Raw genomic sequence first — 20,680 nt, forward strand, 5'->3', positions numbered from 1 at the left:
GCCTTTTGGTCCCTTCCAACTCAAGATATACTATGATTCTGGGATCCAAAGGACTACACTTTGGATGAAGAAGACTGGAATGCAGTAGGCTCTGGCTTCTCCTCCTATGTCTACTTCCAGCGACTGCAGGGAAGATATTTAATGAGCTAGGAATTCTGCACTTGCAATTAGACTTCCTTACTAGAGAAATTTCTACTGGCCTACTTGTTTCAGGACTACAACAGGAAGGCAGAGGCAGCTGGAAAGAAATTGAGTAGGAATTAAACTACCATCAAAGTCCTTCAATTTATTACCAACTTCTTAAAAATCAGACAAAGCCAAAAGCTGACACAGTAACATTAACTAGGGATACTGAAAACAATCACACATGGTGCACAATTTGGTATTATTAACAGTAAAAACATCTATCTTCTATGGTGAGATACTTCAATAGCTAAACAAATTTCTTCCTGTGACCATGTACCAATAAGGTGATGAAGTAGGACACTTGGCACAGTGCCACCTACTGCACTCAGTGTAAACATTTAGATGGTCAAAACTGGTTTTATTTACAAAAGTTTTTCAAGCACAACTGACTTTTTCTTCTAAAATTATATACAATATATTTTAAAAAGGATGACATATTTCTATGAACAATGAAAGAAGAAGAATAAGAATAAAAAGCTTAACTAAAACCAGCAAATAGTTGAATTGAGGTAAGGTTAGAAAACAACCAACCTTCATCACTGATTAGAGGGCTAAAAAGCACTTCAAATCTCCAAGCCAAGAACTGACACCCGCAGAAGAGCCAACCATTATTCCTTGATATTTTGAAGTAGCCTTAATAAATGAGACTCAATAACCTGTTGAACTAAAGCAGAGGAAAAAAAAAATCATATTAATCAGCATTCAATGTTTTTTTTCACATTTTTCAGGTTGTACTATTTTTTTTCTTGGCAGATGCTGGCTTGTCCTGTACAATCATTTAATAAAAAAAGACATGAATAAATTCACCCTGGGAAGACAGTTTGCATCCTTTCAGAAATAAAAGTCTCATGTAATGCAAAACAAATACATGCAATGAAGCAGATTATTTTTTTTTGGAGGTTATGATCTGTTCTCTGGTTTGAGTAGGCAGATAGCATACAGAAAGCAAAATTGTAAGCCTATAAATGGAAAGTAGGCAAAATATTTATTAGAAACTACTTCTCTGGAATGTTCTGAGATTGAATTCTTGAAGTAGTCCTACATCTAGACATCTGTGAAACTACTGGCCTTCCCATTAGCACAGGGCTCTGCTTGGAGAAGCTACACATGCAGTGCTGGGCTTATTTTAGGAATCAGTTCATTTCTGTAATGGCAGACATTTCACAGCTTTCAAAATGAAGGCAGCATGAGGGAAAAAACAATGGTGAGTCCCTTCTTCGCCTCTGTTTTCCAAAATCAAGTAAGGTAGCCTAATTCACTGATTCTGGCAGTACTACTGTCTGCCTCCAAGATAAACTGGAGCTAGAAGGGAATGTTTTGCAAACTAAATCACATCATGCCTATCAACAGAGCACCAGGGTGAGGAGTTCAGGAGGGCTGCAGGCCTCTTATCACTGTCCAGTGCAACACACACTCCTTTGTACAGGGTGGGGGAGGAGCAGCTCAGCTTCCCTTGTCCGGATCATGGCTGCATCAGCCTTACACACCATTAATTGTGCCCACGCATGCAGATCCAGGTCAGTGACATTCTCTTACTAGGTACCTGGCTTTCTGAGACAGGGACAGAGAGCTGAGAGCTGATATATTTAGCTGTATTAACACTTGTACGACAGGGATCTTCCTACAGCTGCAAAACCTCTACTAGGCCATTACAGCAGCTATATAAACAAGGAGCAGTAAAAATAAAAATCAAAGAATTTACATTTGCAATACTCACCACTCCGATAGCCCAAGGCTACAGCCAAATCCATGGAATTGTAGCCAGCGTCTGTTTCAATAGTTGGATCAGCACCACTTTCTATGTAAAATAGGAAAAGAAACTCATATTTCCAACAAAGAGAACTGACAGTAAATTGTTACAGGTAATTCAGTTTGGGCAGTCTGCTTACCAAGGAGAATTTTTACACACTTCACGTGGTTCCCATGTACTGCATATAGTAAAGGTGTGCCTCCATTCTGCAAAAGCAGGGAAAAGCCTTAGACATTTAATGATTGAGTAATCTGCAACTGTGATTCCTTAACACATGAGTATAATTCTTTGGCTCAGTAAGAGACTTCACAGGTTTTCTAAAAATTAGGTTCTGTTTTGGTTCTTCACAACTTCCACCTTTTTTTTGTCTACTGTTTAGACTGCAAGCTCACCCTTCTACAAGGACTCAGTGTTGGTCTCATTCTGTTTTTACAAAGAAGTCAGAACCAGTAGGGCCAAATTCTCTTATCCTGTGGAAGTCTTTAAACTCTCAAGTATTTCAAAAGAGGTAGAACAATTTTCAAACCCAAGCCAGTGCTGTGGCCTGTTTCAAATTTCTGACCAAAGCACCCTCTGATATAAACTCAAGCTAGAGTCTTACCCAGTCATACTCATTGACATCAACTCCACAGTCAAGCAGCATTTTGACAATATCTGTGTATCCTTTACTGCAAGCCAGTGAGAGGGCACTTTCTCGTCCTTTCCCCAAAATCTGAGGATCTGCACCCTGAAAAAAAAAAAAAAAAAATTAACCATGCTTTTTTTTTTTTTTTTTTAATATGAGGATTTACACAGACCTTAACTTAAAAGTTTTAAGTGTGTAGCAGTATTGAAAAACTTAGGAAGGCAAACTGAACTAAATAGTAAGTAAGTTTAAGTGTGTTTTTTTTCCTTACATTTTGGAGGAGAAATTCCACTACTGCTATCTGCCCATGAGCTGCAGCCCACATCAGAGGAGTAAATCCTTCTTCATCCTTATGATTGATTACATTTTCTGTTCAAAGAGAAATATGCAACTTAGTAATCCCTTTCACTAAAGCACTGTAAGAGCTGGTGAAATACACTGACAGTACTCATAGTACAATAAGAATATACTATTAACGGTCTCAATTCAGTATGTTACATAGACAAAATCTCAACTGTACATATTACGGATGCACAAACGTCACACTGAAGACTATCCCACAAATCAGAATAAGTAGCACTATTATATTGCAGGTGTGAGCCATGGCTTAAATCACCAACATATAGCTCTCTATGTCGATTAATTAAATAGAACTGGAAAGCCACCATTAATAAAAGTGTTTTCTAAATTACAAAGATAATTTTAAAAAAATTAACTCTTCTGATAGAACTAACAGATTCTCCCTTCTCATTTCCATGGATTACCTATCTAGCTGGGGAGCAGTGGGAGGAAGGGATCTACTTACAACTCTCATTAACGTTAATGTTTAATTAAAAAGCCAAATCATAGCAATGAATGAATAAAAAAAACTGATGTGAAACAACAGTCCACATCTGCGAAGAACAAATACCTCAAATATCCTTCAATTTGTACTAGGACTGAGGATTTTTTTTTTTTTATACAGCTTTGGGGAAAAAGTCAAGCACAACAGGGTATAAAGGAAGGCATTTAACCTCCCTCTGTCTCACCTTGTTCAATACGTGTGGCCAGATATAACATTTCTCCCTGAGCAGCCAGCTGATGAACTGATAAAGCTGTAAAAAGGGAAGCAAAGGCATGTGTTACACCCACCAATTTTCATTCTGCTCTATTTGGCACTGGGCATAACACATCCATTAGCTTGAGCAATACAGAACTTGGATTTGCGAGTGTAGATAGGTTTCACCTTATACTCTGAACTGGAATCACTATCTTAAAAACAGAAAAGTCTCCCAGAGTTTTATAGGTTTAGGTAATTTTTAACCAATGTATAAATCATACTAGAAAGCAAAGATACTTCCTACACTAACTCTTCACAAGGCAACATGCTCTCTTCTCTGCTGCTTGGTCAGCAACAATCCATGACAATCACGACATTTGTAGTAGTCTATAGCACCAATTATCTAAATTTAATAAATTACACAAGATGCACAACTTCTGAAAACAAACATATGAAGTATATTAACTTAAAGCTTAGAAAGGATCAGAAAAATCTTTACCTATATTTTTTAAATCAAGAATTGAACCATTTCCGGAAAATATGCTGCAGTCATGAATTCAATACAGCAGGTGGATTACTATTTTATGGTAGGAACCATGTGAAATTAGACAAGAGTATCTCAATATTTTCTTCCTATATTAAAGTTTATTACAACACCAAAGAAAAAATGGGAAAAATCTGTCAAGCACCTAACATACAGTTCACAAAACAATTATTAACAGTAAGGCAAAGATACTTACAGTTTACAAGCAGAGGTGTTGTAGAGACTTCGTTTCCCCTGTGTTTGTTAGTTAGGGTAGTTGATTGTTTTATTGGTGAGAAATGCTTAGTAGTTGAGGGAGTATAAACGTGTCTTACTTGGATACCAGGGGAAGGAGAAGTGTGGATGTTGCATTCAGCTACATTGAACAGAGAAAACAGACAGGATTTTAGTACTAGTAAGAGCATTAAAAGCAAGCCACAGATTCTAAGTCAAACTAGAAAGCACCAGTATCAAAAGATCTTTAAAAACTGCGTTAAATAAGCTTTGTGATGTGTGGTTTTTCCACTATGTATTATAAAAGTTGAATAAAGGGCTATATTCATTTCTAGCATAGAACAATGCTGCTACCCCGCACACTCAGTATGGCGTAATGTCACCCAGAGACAAGGTGGTGTCTAAATGCAGTAAGCCTTCGTCTAGACTTTCAACACGCCTGGCATGGATTTACCAGGAAAGATGACCCCACTTAGCCTGTTATATCCTTACTAACACTCTCCAATGCAATAACATGATGCAGCTCTGGTCAGCCATGCAGTCAGGTAACTGCTCAGCTCATCCCTTTCCCCACTCCCTAACCAGTTTATCAAGCAGAGATGACCTTCACTAATTTTCTTCACCAGGAATTTATCTACTCCTGTTGGATAAAATTGTAACTGCATTATAAATACTTATCCAGCAGGAAGAGAGATATTCCATGCTAATTTACATAAAATGCAACAGCAGGTCACCACTTAGACTTCCAGAAGTCAGTGCTGCTTAATTTTGAACTAACATTTGTACTAACTTTCCTAGCTTTCTATTAGAATCTAATGGCATTTATTACAGAATACATATACATTATCTTGACTTCTAATTCTCGAAAGTAGCTTTAGATTTTAAGAAGTAGCTGAGAAGCCAAATAAGATGCTAACTGATTAAATACTAGAAAGGCATATTGAAGGATTAAACTCCATTATTTGCTAAATTGACTCAACACCAGTGTGCACTAGTAATTAATAACTGGAAGCTAATTAACATGCACACTGAATTCACACCATAAAGAACTGCATGATCATAAACCCAAGTGCAAATCTAGGGAGAGAACCAATTAAAAGAAGTAGAGGGTAACAAGATGAAAATGAGATTACATTTTGTTTGCCAATCAAATTGCTACAGCTGATATGATCAAATTAATAGACCTACCAGGGGTTTTTGACCTGCGGTCCCTGGATCCGCAGGACTACTTCTAAAGGGTTCACAAATATTACCTAAGAAAAACAACCCTATCGCTGATGGGTCTAAATTTGCCATTCAGGTCTGCAGCTCCACTAGTAAGCATTTAGGGCCTGCAAATCAAAAAAGTTTGAAAATTACAATGGCTGAACTGCAGCCAAACAATACAAATCAGAGAAACCATCAAAATCCACAACAAGTCAGTGTTTGCATTTGTTACAGGAAATGGGTCAAATTCAACCTCACAAAAAGATACATCACTAGTAGTCTGAAATACAGCAGTGAGCACTGGAAATCACAATTGTTAAGGGGAAATAGATGGAAGCCCTAATTCTGTTGCCCGTTGATATGCTCAGTCATGAAAAAGTACGGATCAATTCTGATGAAGCTGCCCAGCAATGGCTGGAGATTAGCTGCAGTGATCCAGAACTGGAGCAACCTTCACTTTTAAGTACTGCGAAGCTAAACTAGCAAACTAATCACTACAACTACTACAGGCTTTGTACAGCCATATTGATAAAACAAAGTCAACCACATGACCTATGTTATTTCGCTATTGCACTAGTGAAAAGAAAATGTGCTGCAGAAAGCTGAAGTTCAAATGATCATATAGTGTTCAGTAACGTTCTGTAAAGACACACACATTCAACAATGCGTAGCACGTTGTAGGACATGTGACACAAAACACGTAAGCGTTTTCATAACCAGCATCACCTCTTATTAAATTACACTAGAAACTTTCTGTGCTTCTACTTTTTCAATTAAAAAATAATTAAAATTTTGATTTTAAAAAAATAATCTTGGGGAAAATTAATTTTAAATTAATATTCCATTAAGCATAGAGTAAAAGTGCTAGGGGAAGAAATCTTAGAAAACTATTACTGATTAACACACATAAGGCAGAGGCTTTTAAAAAAAAACCAAACATAACAGGATGACAGAGTTCACACATAACAATTTGTACTATAAAGTTCAACCTTTAAATAAGACAGATGCCACTTCAAGGTCAGAGTTAACTTGGTCTTGAATATTTTTACTGTCCTCCTCATTCAAAGATTTCACAAATCGTGAGCAGACATTCATATCAAATCTATTGGGCAAAATGAATTTCATTCCCATTGCGACACTCTGAGCTGGGCCTTCCTCTGTGCTAGAGTCAAGCTGATTCTCCACTTTAATGTCCGGCATAGGCGGAAGGCTGTAGCTAGTGGGACATTCTTCTACAATTAGCTGGGCCTCAGCATCTAAGTTTGCTGAAGATGCCATGGCCTCAGTCACGTAGCAGTCTTATGGAAATTGTTTCTTCATAGTTTCTAGCCCAGAGCAGTTCCAGCCAGCCAAGCTGTATCTAAAGAGATCTGGACGTTTGAACAACCTGCAACTGAACACATGTAACATAGGTTAACAACATTCTGGTGAAGTAATACCTAAACATACACCAAACTTGACTTAGTTTAAGCTTATGGTATTTGGTTTTGATAGTCAAAACCTTGGGGAAATAATAAACTTACTGCTGTCACAAGATGTTGACCAAACCATCCATTTAAATTTTACCACATGGATATCTAAGCCAAAGTCCGTAACGAAGCTAGCAGGAGTTTCATCTAAGTATCATTTCAGAATATTAGCCTGGTTGCAACAAAAAAAACCTCACCACAAACCCAACCACATTTATAGCAAGACAGAAATAGGCTATAAAAAGAAGATGAGTTCATTTCCTAAAAACGTTACACTTGAAGGAAAAATTAAAGTGACTTTATGTCTTTTCATAACCTGAGTAAAATAAATGGCTGCTACCATACACGTAAGAAATCAACAAATCCCTTTTACACGGACGACAGCAAAAACATCCCAGGATACCGGGTCTTTTTCACAGCGCCGCGGGAAGCCTAACGTCGGGCCGGGCTCAGCAGCAGCGCCTGGCAGGCGGAGCGGCCTGGCAGCCCTGGGCGCTCCCGGAGCCCTCCCACCGCGCCGCTGGCCGCCGGCTCCAGGACGAAAGGCCCGAAAGCGAGCTGCCGCTGCCGCTCTCCACGGACACCGCGGAGCACCCACCGCCCAGGAACCCCTCCGGCCGAGCGGGCCCATAACCCCACTCCCACAGACCCGCCTCACCTGGGCCCCTCCGTTTTGGCCGCTGGGGGAAAGGCGGAAGTGACGCATTACCGCCACGCCGCGGTGGCGATTGGCTAGAGAGAGTCGCCCTCCGATGACGTGTGGCGGAGGCGGAGGTGTTGGCTGCGCTCGAAGCAGGCGTGGGGCTCGCCATAGCGGCGTTGACGGCGGCGTGGCCCTCGGCCCTTGAGGCGGCGGGGATCGGTTCGGCCCTCCCTGGTCTCTTCCCGGAGAGCCGCCCGCCTGCCCGCGCCCGCAGGCGGCAGCGCGACTCGGCGGCGGCCGCTGCTCCCTGAGGAGGCGCCGCGCAGGCCTTCACCTCGCCTGGCGGCCCCCGCTCCCCGGCGGCCATGGCCACGTACAAACCGGTGGTGGTTCAGACCTTCCCCAAGCTCGGGGAGAGGATCACGCAGGACACGGTGTACTGGCGGGGCTACAAGGTAGGAGGCCGCCCTCAGCGGCGCGGGGAGACGTGGGGCAGCGGGGCGGCCCGGCCCGGCCCGTGCGACTGGGTGGCTGGCGCGGGATCTGCGCTCTGCTCTGTGCCCGTCCTGTCGGCTCCTGCCGCTTCGGCTTGGAAGGGGGTCTTTGATACTGCCCTGAAGCCTATTAAACGGCTTCCTGGGAAGCCAGGCTGACTTGTGCCCCACATTGGCCCAACGGACGTAGTTACTGTCTCAAAATATTATTATTTTTTTTTTACTTTCGTGCGACCAATTAATGTATTTGTAAGTGTTCGTGAGTGAATAAGGTTGTTTTTTCCTCAGAACACGTAATGGGTAAGTTGTAATGCGTGAATTGGAAAAAAAAATTATAAGAGCAGGAGTAGCCTGGCAGAAGAGAAACTTAGAAGATTGTATTTCAAAAATAATCCGGTTCTAAATGGAGTTTTGACCTCTCTGCAGGAAGACTAGGTTTTGTTTTGCTGTTTTCATTTTTGATGGTGTGCTTATGTGTACTTAATGATCTTCATTACAATTGTTTTAGACACCTGTTCAGATAAAGGAATTTGGTGCAGTAACTAAAATTGACTTCTCCCCGGTTTCTCCATATAACTATGCTGTCACAGCCTCCTCAAGGGTAAGTGGCTTTTCCGAGATCTTTATGCTCCTGTCCTTCAGTTGGTATCATGTGAGCAAACTTAATGTCTTCTTCTTTTGTTAGATCCACATTTATGGCCGTTACTCTCAGGAACCAATCAAAACATTTTCTCGCTTCAAAGATGCTGCTTATTGTGCCACATACAGAGATGATGGCAATCTGCTCGTTGCTGGCAGCGAGGAAGGGAGTATTCGCCTCTTTGACCTTAGTGGAAGAGCACCGCTGAGACAATTTGATGGTCATACTAAGTAAGACAGTGTTGTTTTTTTCTTTGTGTGCATAAGCTTGTTTGGTGTATTTACATATGGCTGCTTTGCACGTTGCTGGAAATCTGAATAATACTGATCTGTGTTGCTCACAACTGTCTCATGTAGATCTTACTAAAAATAAGATTTTTAAATTGAATTCAAAACTAGAGTGATTTTTTTTTAAATTCTAAGTATGAATTAAGCACATGGAAGAATAAATACATTTTCTAATTCAGGTAGGTGCCTGTTAATACGTAGTGTAGACATAGTCTTATCACTATCTGGCACTGATAAGTACATTTTCTTTGATGCTGGCAGGAAAAGAGTTCTAAAAATTTGTTAAAAAAACAGTGAAGAAATACTCCAGGAAGAGCAGGAATCCCTTAAAAAACCCAACAAAACCAAAGAAAAAAAAAAACAAAAACAGAAAAAGTGCATGATGGCAAGGTGGGCTTGAGGTGGGGAAGGAGTTAGAAGAGTTCTGATGTACCGGTGAGAAGACAATGATAATGCTTAGAATAAACAGATTGCTGTGCTATGGAAGACCAGTACGTGTTTTATGTGTCTAGAACAACAACAACAAACACCCTTTCACTGGAAAGCACACAGGCAGACCTTGAGATTTTTCTACTTGAGGTCTGTGTTTGTGGATTGGGTATTATCTTACATCCTAACCACTAGGGTAATGGTAGTAAGATTTAGGGTATCTGCATTTTCTGTCAAAGTCATTCTCTGTTGGGATGTTATGATGATAATACAGATTCAAATAGTGATTTTAAGTGATGAGAAGACTGTCCAACCTAGTCACGCTTAAAATTCACTATTATAATCTTTTTCTAAAGGACAGTGCTGGTATACAGACCTCTAAGTAACAAGTGCAGAATTTACAGCTTTTGAATGAGCATCTAGTAGAACTGTAAAACATTCAAGGCAGATCACATCAGTTCTTAGCTAAGCATCTGTCAGCATGATCCTTTTCTGACTGGAAATATGGTAACTAAAGTGTTTTTAACTTCTAAAGTGAGGCTTTGTAACTTCCAACAGTAAACACTTTGCACTTTTAAGTTAGAGGGAACACTTTAATAAGGTCTTCGTACAGACTAACTCTTCTGGAAAGAAGTGTGTATTTTAACTTTGGCTATTGTGGACTTTGGTTTCTAGAGCTGTTCATGTAGTGGGCTTCCTATCTGATAAATACCGAATATTTTCTGGTGGTGATGATTATTCATCAAGTCTGTGGGATATTCCGAGTGCTACAGAAATCGTCTCATACAGTGAACATACTGACTATGTGAGATGCGGCTGTGCAAGTAAAGTGAATGCAGATGTCTTTATAACAGGTTTGATTTTATTTTTTATATATGCTTCTTTTAGACTGAATTGAAGAAAAAATGCAGGAAGGTAATTTTTGATATAGAATCACAGAATGGTAGGGGTTGGAAGGGACTAGAGAGATCTAGAGATCATCTAGTCCAACCCCTCTGCTAATGCAGGTTCACCTACAGCAGGTTGGACAGGAATGCATCCAGGCAGACTCCACAGCCTCTCTGGTCAGCCCCTCTGGTCAGCCTGTTCCAGTGCTCAGTCACCCTCAAAGTAAAAAAGTTTTTCCTCATATTCAGGTGGAATTTCCTGTGTTCCGGTTTGTGCCCATTGCCCCCTGTCCTGTTGCTGGGCACCACTGAAAGGAGTCTGGCCCCATCCTCTTGACACCTGCCCTTTAGATATTTGTAAGCATTGATGAGATCCTCTCTTAATCTTCTTTAGGCTAAACAGACCCAGGTCTCTCAGCCTTTCCTCATAAGAGAGATGCTGCAGTCTGTTGATCTTCTTTGTAGCCCTCCACTGGACTCTCTCCAGCAGTTCCTTGTCTTTCTTGAACAGGGGAGCCCAGAACTGGACGCAGTACTCCAGATGTGGCCTCACCAGGGCAGAGTGGAGGGGGAGGATGACCTCCCTCGACATGCTGGCTGCGCTCTTTTCAGTGCACTCCGAGATACTATTGGCCTTCTTGGCCACAAGGGCACATTGCTGCCTCATGGTCAACTTGTTGTCCACCAGGACTCCCAAGTCCTCCGCAGAGCTGCTTTCCAGCAGGTCAACCCCTAACCTGTACCAGTGCATGGGGTTATTCCTCCCCAGGTGCAGTACCCTACACTTGCCCTTGTTGAACTTCATTAAGTTCCTCTCTGCCCAACTCTCCAGCCTGTCCTGGTCTCGATGGATGGCTGCAGGGCCTTCTGCTGTGTCAGCCACTCTTCCCAGGTTTGTGTCATCTACAAACTTACTGAGGGTACACTCTGTCCCCTCATCCAGGTCCTTGATGAATATGTTGAACAAAGCTGGACCCAATACTGACCCCGGGGGAACACTGCTAGTTACAGGCCTTCAACTAGACTCTGTGCCGCTGATTATAACCCTCTGAGTTCTGCCATTCAGCCAGTTCTCAGTCCACCTCACTGTCCACTCATCTAACCCACACTTCCTAAGCTTACCTTTGAGGATGTTATGGGAGACAGTGTCAATAGCCTCGCTAAAGTCGAGGTAGACAACATCGACTGCTCTGTGAATGCAGAGGACACAGTAGAATCTTGTTTATTGTATTTTAAACATGGGGGATCTGTCTTCCTACTCAGTGCTTACTTTGTTGTTTCCTTGCTTGACAGTGATATTTGCAGGGAAATTCTTGAGTGAACTAATTTTTAACATCTTTTTGCTTTAGCCTGTTAGGGCTAACAGGACTGTTGTGACTGGCCTTTGAAAGTTTTAAGAAACTCCTGTGAATGTATCCTTTAGTTAGGATTGAATGAAGTGTTTTATTAGGTTTACAGAGGAGGACGATAGTTCTATTGCAGTTTGTACAGCCCAAAACTGTCAGACGCAAAAATGAAAGGTCATGTGAGGAGTTACTTGAAACCAGTTGCTTTTGGTTTTCCTAGCAGTAGCTTTCTATTAATCTGTGGTAAACTGCTATGAAAAAACTAGTATTCCTTACTTCTGGAGGCACAAGAGACTAGGTTTCATCAGGTTGCCTGATATTTATTGTTATAAATACACTTGATTAATGGAAGGGAAATTAAAACTTAAATTACTTTTTAGGCCTGACACATTGCTAGGGCTAGAATTAGAAGACTTATGTTGCCTGAAGGCTGAAAATTAACCAAGGTAAACCACAAGGTATTCTAAGTGTATGGTTTAAAACTTTCCATTTGGCAGAAAATACTTTAGATTGTAGGATGCAGCTGTTTTAGTTCCTGAAATAATTGAAATTATGAAACTGAAGCTAATTATGGTGGTGTTTGCAGGTTCCTATGATCACACTGTGAAACTATTTGATGCACGAACAAAAAGCAGTGTCATGACAATAGAACATGGCCAGCCTGTGGAGAGTGTGCTTCTTTTCCCTTCTGGTGGGCTTCTGGTATCTGCAGGTACTCAATAAAATCAAATTTCGTTTCTGTGGCCCTGATTTGTGGGAAATAGTTCAGCTGCTTCTTTCTTGTGTGGTGTTTTCATTTGGTAATGAAGTGGTAAGTGATGTAACTGAGGGGTTTCTCAAAGGTCTTCTTCAGGAATCTGTGTTGATCTGGAGGGTGAAGTTAGGGGTCTTTTTATTTCTGATGTGATTTTCTTGTAGTTGGTCCAAAAGAAGAAAAAAGGACATTTTTAGTGACAATATACAGACTTTAATTAGCTGAGTGCTAAAGTGAAGGCATGAACATAATTAAGAAATTTTGAAAAGATGAGACTATCTTTTTCTTAATCGTGACAAAGTTTTTTAGTCTTTTCTTGCCATTTCATCGGAAGTCCTGTATCCCAGTGGTGTCTGGATTTCTTTTTTTGGTAAGGAGTATCATTCAGCTGTGCCTGCGGAATGGCCTAAAAAAGAGCAGGCTTGTAATGTGTCTTGTCCCAGGAGATAGTCATAGTGGATGGGGATGGTGAGTAGGTACAGAAAACTGTGTCACGAAGGAGGCACTGTATCACTGTGAAAACTTCTGCAGAGAAGCGTAAATGTGTATGTATGTCAAACTGTTTTGTGTGCTTCCTTCTCACAGGAGGTCGATATGTCAAAGTTTGGGATGTACTAAAAGGCGGACAATTACTTGTTTCACTTAAAAATCACCATAAAACTGTAACTTGTTTATGCCTAAACAGCTCTGGACAAAGGTTATTGTCAGGATCCCTGGACAGGTTAGTATATTTTGTGGCTTTTTGTGATTTAAATTCTTTAGGACTTTTTTTCCTTTGAAAGTTACTATTCATCAAATCTGTGCATGTTTTTTGTGCTTAAACACTTCTTACTGTTAGAGATGTAACTTACTTGAAAACATGTCTTGGGGTTAAGGTACATGCTGCGATATACGTTAACCTTTTCCTCTTATTAGCCTGAATGTCAGTAAGGGTTGCACGTGCCATTTGAGAACGTGTACAGGGAACTTCTGAATAAGCATTCATTTTTCTAAATCTTTAAATTGACCTTTGCAGTCTCCGTAAAGTAACTCTTCTTAACTTCACCTTAATACAGTTTAAATAACTGAAAGTGTATTGGTGTTCACCTTTAAAGAGCCTGGTTTTTGTGTCTCTGTGCTGTTGCCTTTTGAACGCAAGGTGCAGAGGTGAAATATGTCCTCCTTGCTTTTTTGTTTGGTTGGGTTGAGTTGCTGAGTACTGGTACACAATCTGTTGGCTCAAACACATTAGAAATATGAAGTGGTCTGAAAGGACAGTAGTCTGTTTTCTTCCTCCTTCCCCCCCTCCTGTACTTCCTGGGCTTCCTCAGGCTTTACAATTACAAAGCACAAGCTGAAGGATCACACTAGCTGTGCAGCTATTTGTCACTCAGTGCTCACAACAATAAAGTTCATTGTTGTAAGATAATGTTTTGTTTTCCCATTAGTTTAATATTTCCTACCTTCAACCAAATCATTAAAGAGCAGCCATATACAAGAATATCTCTCTGGATTTACTTCCAGAAATTGTCAATAGATCTGACATTTAAGTTTTAAGAACAAATTTCAAGAAATGCTGTCTTCGTGTTTCCTAATAAGCATTCCTGAAGTCAGATGGTCACTACATCTGCCTTCAATTTCTTCTTCTGTCCTTGCCCCATTTTCATCTTTTTTGGGTAAGTCCTTTCTTGACTTTTGTATATCTTTTGTATATCTTTTAACAGAACTTTTCTGTTGCAGGAGAGGTAATAACGAAGCAGCTCAGTGGTAGTCTGAAGAATGCTTTGTATAAATACTCAGTTTGCTTAAATGATCTATAGAAGTTGAGAGTGATGAAATTCCTGTGTGGTGTGTACAATAAGGCATTAGTAACGAGGTTTTAATCATTACTCTTCTGTACAGGCATGTGAAGATTTACAGTACTACTTCCTACAAAGTAGTCCACAGCTTTAACTATGCAACATCCATCCTCAGTCTTGCGTTGTCAGTAAGTACATTAGAAATCTTTCTAGATGAGGTAATTAGTGCTATCTTTTAAGTCATGGAAATAATTCATTTTTGCTTTCATTACTATTGGGTTTTTCAGAAGAATGCTGTACATGCTAGGTGTGATGACTGAATATAGTCTTCCTGAGTAGAAAATGCATTAAGAGGTTTTAAACATTCAGATACCACGTTACGTGATTAGATCTGTGCAAAACTGTAGTTATCAAGGACGGTATATATCATAGGGAAAGTATACAGTATAGAAGGGAGGTCCTTTGACTTTAAGAAGATTGTACTCATCTTTTGCATTTCAAGAACCTTGTGAGTCCTCTTGTGTGGCAGTGATAAAAGGAAAAAAGCAGTTCATTTGTTGAGAAATTTAGAATAAGGTGAACTTGCCTTAAAAGTTGTTGGTGTCAGGTTGGTCTGAGGAAGAAAAGAGGAAAGGCCGTGAGGTATGAGCATAAACAAACTTGTTTGCCAAGGCATGCATCTTACTGTCTTGGAGACGGAAAACAGACTCATCTTTCTGAAACATTTGATTTCTAACAGGTAAGTGACCTGCTGGCCAGAAATTTGGACACTAGCACCCCTTTTTAATGTAGTCACCATCTTAAGTAGCCTCTGAAGGACGTGTAAAAGGGACTGAGGAGTCTTCACTACCCTTGCTACTTTACTATTGTCCTGCCCTTCTGGAACTTAGGGGAATGCCTGTGAGGAGGGGGTGTCTTCCTTCGTTTCCCACCTTGCTCCCTAGGGAGTAGAGCTAAATGAGTTTTGAATTATTTTGGTTGAGGAGAAGAGTACAGAACCAAAATACCCTTCAGGCCTCTACAGCAGCTGCAAAATGTGCAATACCTGTAATTTGGCATCTCTGGAGCTGTGTATCTTTTGAAACATAATCTTTTGTTTCTTTTTGACTAAAGCCCTTGAGTTTTAAATGGTCATATGAGAACATAAGACTGGCTCTGCCGAGTCAAACCAGCGGCTAGTCTAATTCCAGATGCTGCTTCTGACTGTTGCCATAAGCAGATGCATATGGAAAATGAAAAACAGGGCAAGTGTATAGATAAGTTTCCTGATATTCTCCCAAACTCGCATTTTCAGATGAGAAATTAGCTCAACAGAGTGTAATTCAGTCTGTGCAATTCAAAGAATTTCTCTTACATAAACCTGTTCAGTCTCTCCTTGAGCTTGGACAAACTTTTAACCTTCAGTAGATTCCTTGACAAGGAGTTCCACATTTCTGCTACTTGCTGTGTGAAGAATTGCCTCCTTTTGTTCAGTTTGAACCTTCATTAGCTTTATTTGATTCCCCTAAACAAGACATTGATGAGACATCTCCATCCATACCTGTAATAATTCTGTAGGCTTTTGTAGTATCCCTCCTCAGTTATCTTTCCCATGCTGAAGAGTTCTGTCTCAAATCAAGCCAATCTTTGATTCTTCTTGGTGTTTCTTTATTCTTTTAGTCTGAATTTGCTACTGTTCTTTGAGAATGACTCGTGTAGGATTTAAGGTGTGGGTAAACAATGGATTCAGTGGCATGATGACTTTCTAGTTTTTACTTCTTCTGTAGTAATTCCTAACGCTTTTTTTTTTTTTTCTTACCAACTATTGAGCGTTCAGCTAATGTTTAATGTTTTCATAGAATTATCTGTTAACAGGCCAGAACTTACAGTTTTATATGTGAAGTCAGTGTTTTTCTCCAGTGCATCATTTAAAATTACAATGTTTAGCATCAAATACACGCAACCTTTGTTATGTAGGTGAAATTTATACCAATGACTGGTATTTTGAACGACTTTCACTTGTTTGTCAGAATCCTGCTGTTCCATGATAGCTTTCTCATAGGTGGTGTTCATGTCTGCTGTATGGCATGCAGTAGCAAAACGCAGTTGTACACCATTGAAAAAAACCCAAACCCGTCATAGATTATACATACAGAACGATGTTAAAGCATATTAGAGCTTGATTCAGTAGTCAAGCTTTAGTCCCTCTAGGATTTTGTTAAAGGTTTATTAAATGGATAACGTTGCTTACGATCATAGCCTTGAATTTGTCCATGTTTTGAACAAGGTATTTGACCACAGACCCTCATAGAGGTGCCTTCTAACTTAAGTTATTCTACGGTACTGTGATTAGAGCCTCGTCATGAAGTGTCGGAGATGAAGGGGCATGGACTCCAATATGCAGGATCGAAATCAGCTTTATTAAGCAAGCATGCTCTTTATGTACTTTTCTACCAAGGCCAGTAATTTTCCACTTTACTTGTTTACACCATAGCGTACTCTGAAAGATCATGTTCGCACTGAAAAGGTAATCTCTCTTCTGTGTGAGCAGCACCTCCTTATCTAGGGAGTAGCTTCACACAACTTCATCGTCTGCCAGAACAGTGCTGCAGCTGCTTATTCCTCCCTATTAGTTCTACCACACTTAACCCTTCTTTTGCCTCAGTCCCCACAATGAAGAATAAATATTTAAAAATCTTCATGGTAGAGCATGCATCATCAAATAAAACACTAGGTTGCTAACTTTGTGATTTCTTCATTTTAGCCTGAAGATGAAACCATAGTTGTAGGCATGACCAATGGGGTCCTAAATGTTAAACACAGAAAACCTGAAGAAAGAAAAGAAAAGTCTGAAAAGAAGAGACAACCAGCATATAGAACCCATGTGAAAGGAAGAACTTACATGCCTAAACAGGTACAGGGGGCTTAGAAAATGTATACTGAGGCACTCCTCAAAATTTTTTTTTTTGAGTGCGCTAAGTTAAAGAAAGGGAAGGGAGGGAAGATACAAAGACATACAAGATTGTTCATGGTAATATATGTAATTCATTGTGTGCATGTCTGTCTTATTCTGAACTTCTCTTTCACTGCTAGGAAGATTTTTGTGTCAGTAAACCTGTAAAACGTGTTTTGAGGAAATATGACAAGCTGCTGAAGAGCTTTCAGTCTTCCAAGGCTCTTGATGCAGTACTGGAGGTAAGGCATTGTTTTTTGTCTCATCAGAGATGTGTGCTGTCATCTGACTTGGATTTTTTCTGTATGTCGAACTAATTTTATTTCAGTCTATAACTAGAAAGGAATCAAACTTGTGTGGTTTCCGTTTTGGTTTTGCTGATATCAGCCCTGTTTTGTGTGTTAAGATGTTGCTTTGGTACTAAACTCTGCTTATGTCCAGCCACCCATCAGGCTTTATACTCCTGAAGTTACGGTTGCAGTCATGCAGGAACTGCATCGCAGAGGAACACTGAGGAGCGCACTTGCAGGCCGAGACGAGAAACAAATTAATCTCCTTCTTACCTTTGTGGCAAGGTATGATTTTAACCTTAGTTCTCTCTCACTATTTTGAGACCTGTATTCCTTAATAGCTTTTGCCACAGTCTCAACAGATCATGGGTGTAACACTGGTACTCTTGAAATCTCACATGCCTTCTACTTTCTGATAACATGGTCTGGGATAGTACTGAAATAGCTTGCTTGTTAGCACAAAACAATTTTGCTGATAGTGTGAGAGAGCATATTTTACTTCTTTGCCAGGCATTCTACCCTTAGTCTGTTATTTTCTGTCTCCTCGATGAAACTTGTGTCTACGTGTACCTGAGCTTTTTGCCAGTCCTCTAGCCCCCCCTGCCTTCCTGAAAGGAGGAGGGTAAATACCACATATGTAGCTTTTTTTGACTCACATCTCTGCTGTTCTGTGATCATAGAATCTTAGAATTGCTGAGGTTAGAAGGGACCTTTAAGATCATCAAGTCCAGCCATTAACCTACCCTGACAAAACCACTTCTAAACCATGTCCTCAAGTGCCACACCTACCCTTTTTTTAAACACCTGCAGGGGTGGCGAATCCACCACCTCCCTGGGCAGCCTATTCCAATGTTTAATAATCCTTTCAGTGAAAAAATGTTTCCTAATATCCAATCTAAACCTGCCCTGACATAACTTGAACCCATTTCCTCTCGTCCTATCACTTGTCACCAGGGAGAAGAGGTCAGCCCCCACCTCTCTGCAACCTCCTTTTAGGTAGTTGTAGAGAGTCATAAGGTCTCCCCTCAGCCTCCTCTTCTCCAGGCTAAACATTTGTCCTCCAGACCCCTCACCAGCTTTGTAGCCTTTCTCTGGACACGCTCCAACAGCTCAATGTCCTTCTTGTAGTGAGGGGCCCAAAATTGAACGCAGTACTCGAGGTGGGGCCTCACCAATGCTGAGTACAGGGGGTACTCTTCATGAAGAAAATGTCTGTAAGCCTATATGACAACGCTGCTTGTTGGTGGGAGAAGGAGGGCTGTTGGCAAAACCAGTAAAATTGGGCGGTCTTCTAATTTTGCAGGCGTGTGATTGAGCCTAGATTTACTGCGGTACTGGTGACTGTTGCAGATATGATCACTGGTAAGTAGAACACAAAAAAGATTCTCAAAGCCATATAGCTAGCTTGGAAATAAAAGTGCTACAGTCTTAAGAAACCAAACCTTTATGGGTTTGTTTATAAGTATGAACTCAGGGTTAAGAGAATGATCCAAAAAGAGACATTGCCAGATAACTTTTACCACAGTCAGTATCTGATTTGCACTGGCTGCAGGAAGCTCCTCATGATCTCTTAAGTATCTTTGATACTTCATGTGTCTATACTTATATAGTACAAGTGCCTTCTGCTTCTCCATTGAAGTAAAAGTAGTATTTGAGTTGTAAAAACTTCTGTTTCTGTTAGTTTGACTTGTTACTGAGTATATACCAATAATTAACAGTTTTCAGAACACCACTGAAGTTGTCTTATTTATCCACAATGCTGGACTTATGCCAGACTGCTTAAATGCGTCTTACTCATACAATTTTCATGGTTTTATAGATATGTGGATTCTTAAGTGATGTTTTTTCTTTACAGACATTTATCAGCCTGTGGTTGGGCAGTCAGCAATTGTTGACAGACAATTCTTGAAGCTTCAGGAAGCCATAGGAAAAGAGATTGACTATCAAGAGGAACTACTAGAAGTTTTGGGAATGATGGATACGCTGTTTGCTACTTTTACTAAGAAAGGAGCTACTTATCTAGAAGAGAATAAAAGTAATGGTCTTAAAGAGACCATTGAAACAAATACGAATAATACTGACTGATAACCTTCACAACAAATTGTGACAAAAATAACGTGGACTTGAAATACATGACCTGTTCTCCTGATAACTTTTTATAATAGTGACTTTCAAAATAAGCCCCTCTATGTTGAAGTCCTGTCTTCAAAACTGTGTTTCTGAATAGGCTGAATTACCGAGGACAGAGAAAGAACGGCGATTTCAAGATATTTCCATGCAATATTTTTCAAACAATTGAATTTTAAAGTTTTATTCCAAAGTTATATAACTTTTAAAGAGTGTTTTGTGCATCCAGTACTAAGTCATTATTTGGTTTAGAGAAACAGTCAACTGTTTTCAGTTTTTATTTACCAGAAAATAATTGAGATTTGTCTAATGTTGTGTCGTCCTTATTTAAGGTTAATATCCCATCCCTCATACTTGGACGTTGGAATAAAACCACGTATGCATTTGATAAAACTTGACTACATGTGTTGCTTCATCTCCATTTCAGACATCCATGAATTCATAGGAAACAGCAAAATTACTCAAGAAAACAACTGCACGCTAATGTATATGGAAAAATTTTAGTTTAATTTTTTAAATGTTGCTTATACATTTATGAATTATGGTTCTCTAGAAAATAGATAATTCTTACTTCTAAAGGGAAATAAATTCAAATTAAATTAAGGTAGCGAGTAAGTAAACTGCATGCCAGTGAGAAAATCCTCAGTTAAGTAAAGAAACTCAATTTTTGTGTAATTCTATCACTTTCAATGTACAGTAGGTGCGGTTTGACTCTACAATTGTTATCAGTGTGTGTTTGAATGGTGGGGCAATGGTTTCTTTTAACTTCAAGCAGTGCTGGAGAAGGATGGTTTACTTTGGAAAGACAGATGTGCCAAAGGCTGCTCAACACATACAGGATGACAGTAGGGTAGAACTTTGGCCTTAACCTATTTTCTGTGACTTGCATTTTCCCCCAGGCCTGGAATTTATTTGAGATATAATGTGAATTTCCTGCAAAGGGAATTTGCTCAAGTTTGGCAGTGAAAGGTGGGCATCAGTGGTAGAAATAACTAGAACTATTTTCCAAGTTCTACCTAAAATCTTAGCAATCTTTGACTG

General features: G+C 40.0%; 2 protein-coding genes across 4 annotated transcripts; one reads left to right on the top strand and one right to left on the bottom strand.

Annotated features, from left to right (window-relative positions):
- Window positions 1-266: 266 nt before the first annotated feature.
- Window positions 267-7,710, bottom strand: ANKRA2 (ankyrin repeat family A member 2). Of its 3 annotated transcripts, none has more exons than XM_082496933.1 (9): window positions 7,691-7,710; window positions 6,553-6,956; window positions 4,341-4,499; window positions 3,590-3,655; window positions 2,833-2,930; window positions 2,538-2,663; window positions 2,076-2,142; window positions 1,904-1,984; window positions 267-850 (listed from the first exon to the last, which is right to left on the bottom strand). In XM_082496933.1, exons 2-9 carry the CDS (start codon window positions 6,839-6,841, stop codon window positions 795-797), a joined length of 942 nt encoding a protein of 313 aa, XP_082353059.1. In that variant the 5' UTR covers window positions 6,842-6,956; window positions 7,691-7,710; the 3' UTR covers window positions 267-794. The 3 variants fall into 3 exon arrangements, with proteins under 3 accessions (XP_082353059.1, XP_082353061.1, XP_082353060.1); XM_082496935.1 differs by lacking the exon at window positions 7,691-7,710 and adding an exon at window positions 7,378-7,430; XM_082496934.1 differs by lacking the exon at window positions 7,691-7,710 and having other exon boundaries at window positions 6,553-7,086.
- Window positions 7,711-7,893: 183 nt separating this feature from the next.
- Window positions 7,894-20,022, top strand: UTP15 (UTP15 small subunit processome component). Its single transcript, XM_082497413.1, has 12 exons — window positions 7,894-8,130; window positions 8,678-8,770; window positions 8,855-9,039; window positions 10,201-10,379; window positions 12,345-12,470; window positions 13,098-13,233; window positions 14,394-14,478; window positions 17,034-17,183; window positions 17,363-17,464; window positions 17,664-17,797; window positions 18,816-18,874; window positions 19,368-20,022. Exons 1-12 carry the CDS (start codon window positions 8,041-8,043, stop codon window positions 19,595-19,597), a joined length of 1,569 nt encoding a protein of 522 aa, XP_082353539.1. The 5' UTR covers window positions 7,894-8,040; the 3' UTR covers window positions 19,598-20,022.
- The last annotated feature ends 658 nt before the right edge of the window (window positions 20,023-20,680 follow it).

This window comes from Vanellus vanellus, assembly GCF_965231255.1.
Source record: "Vanellus vanellus genome assembly, chromosome: Z".
NCBI classification, from domain to species: Eukaryota; Metazoa; Chordata; class Aves; order Charadriiformes; family Charadriidae; genus Vanellus; species Vanellus vanellus.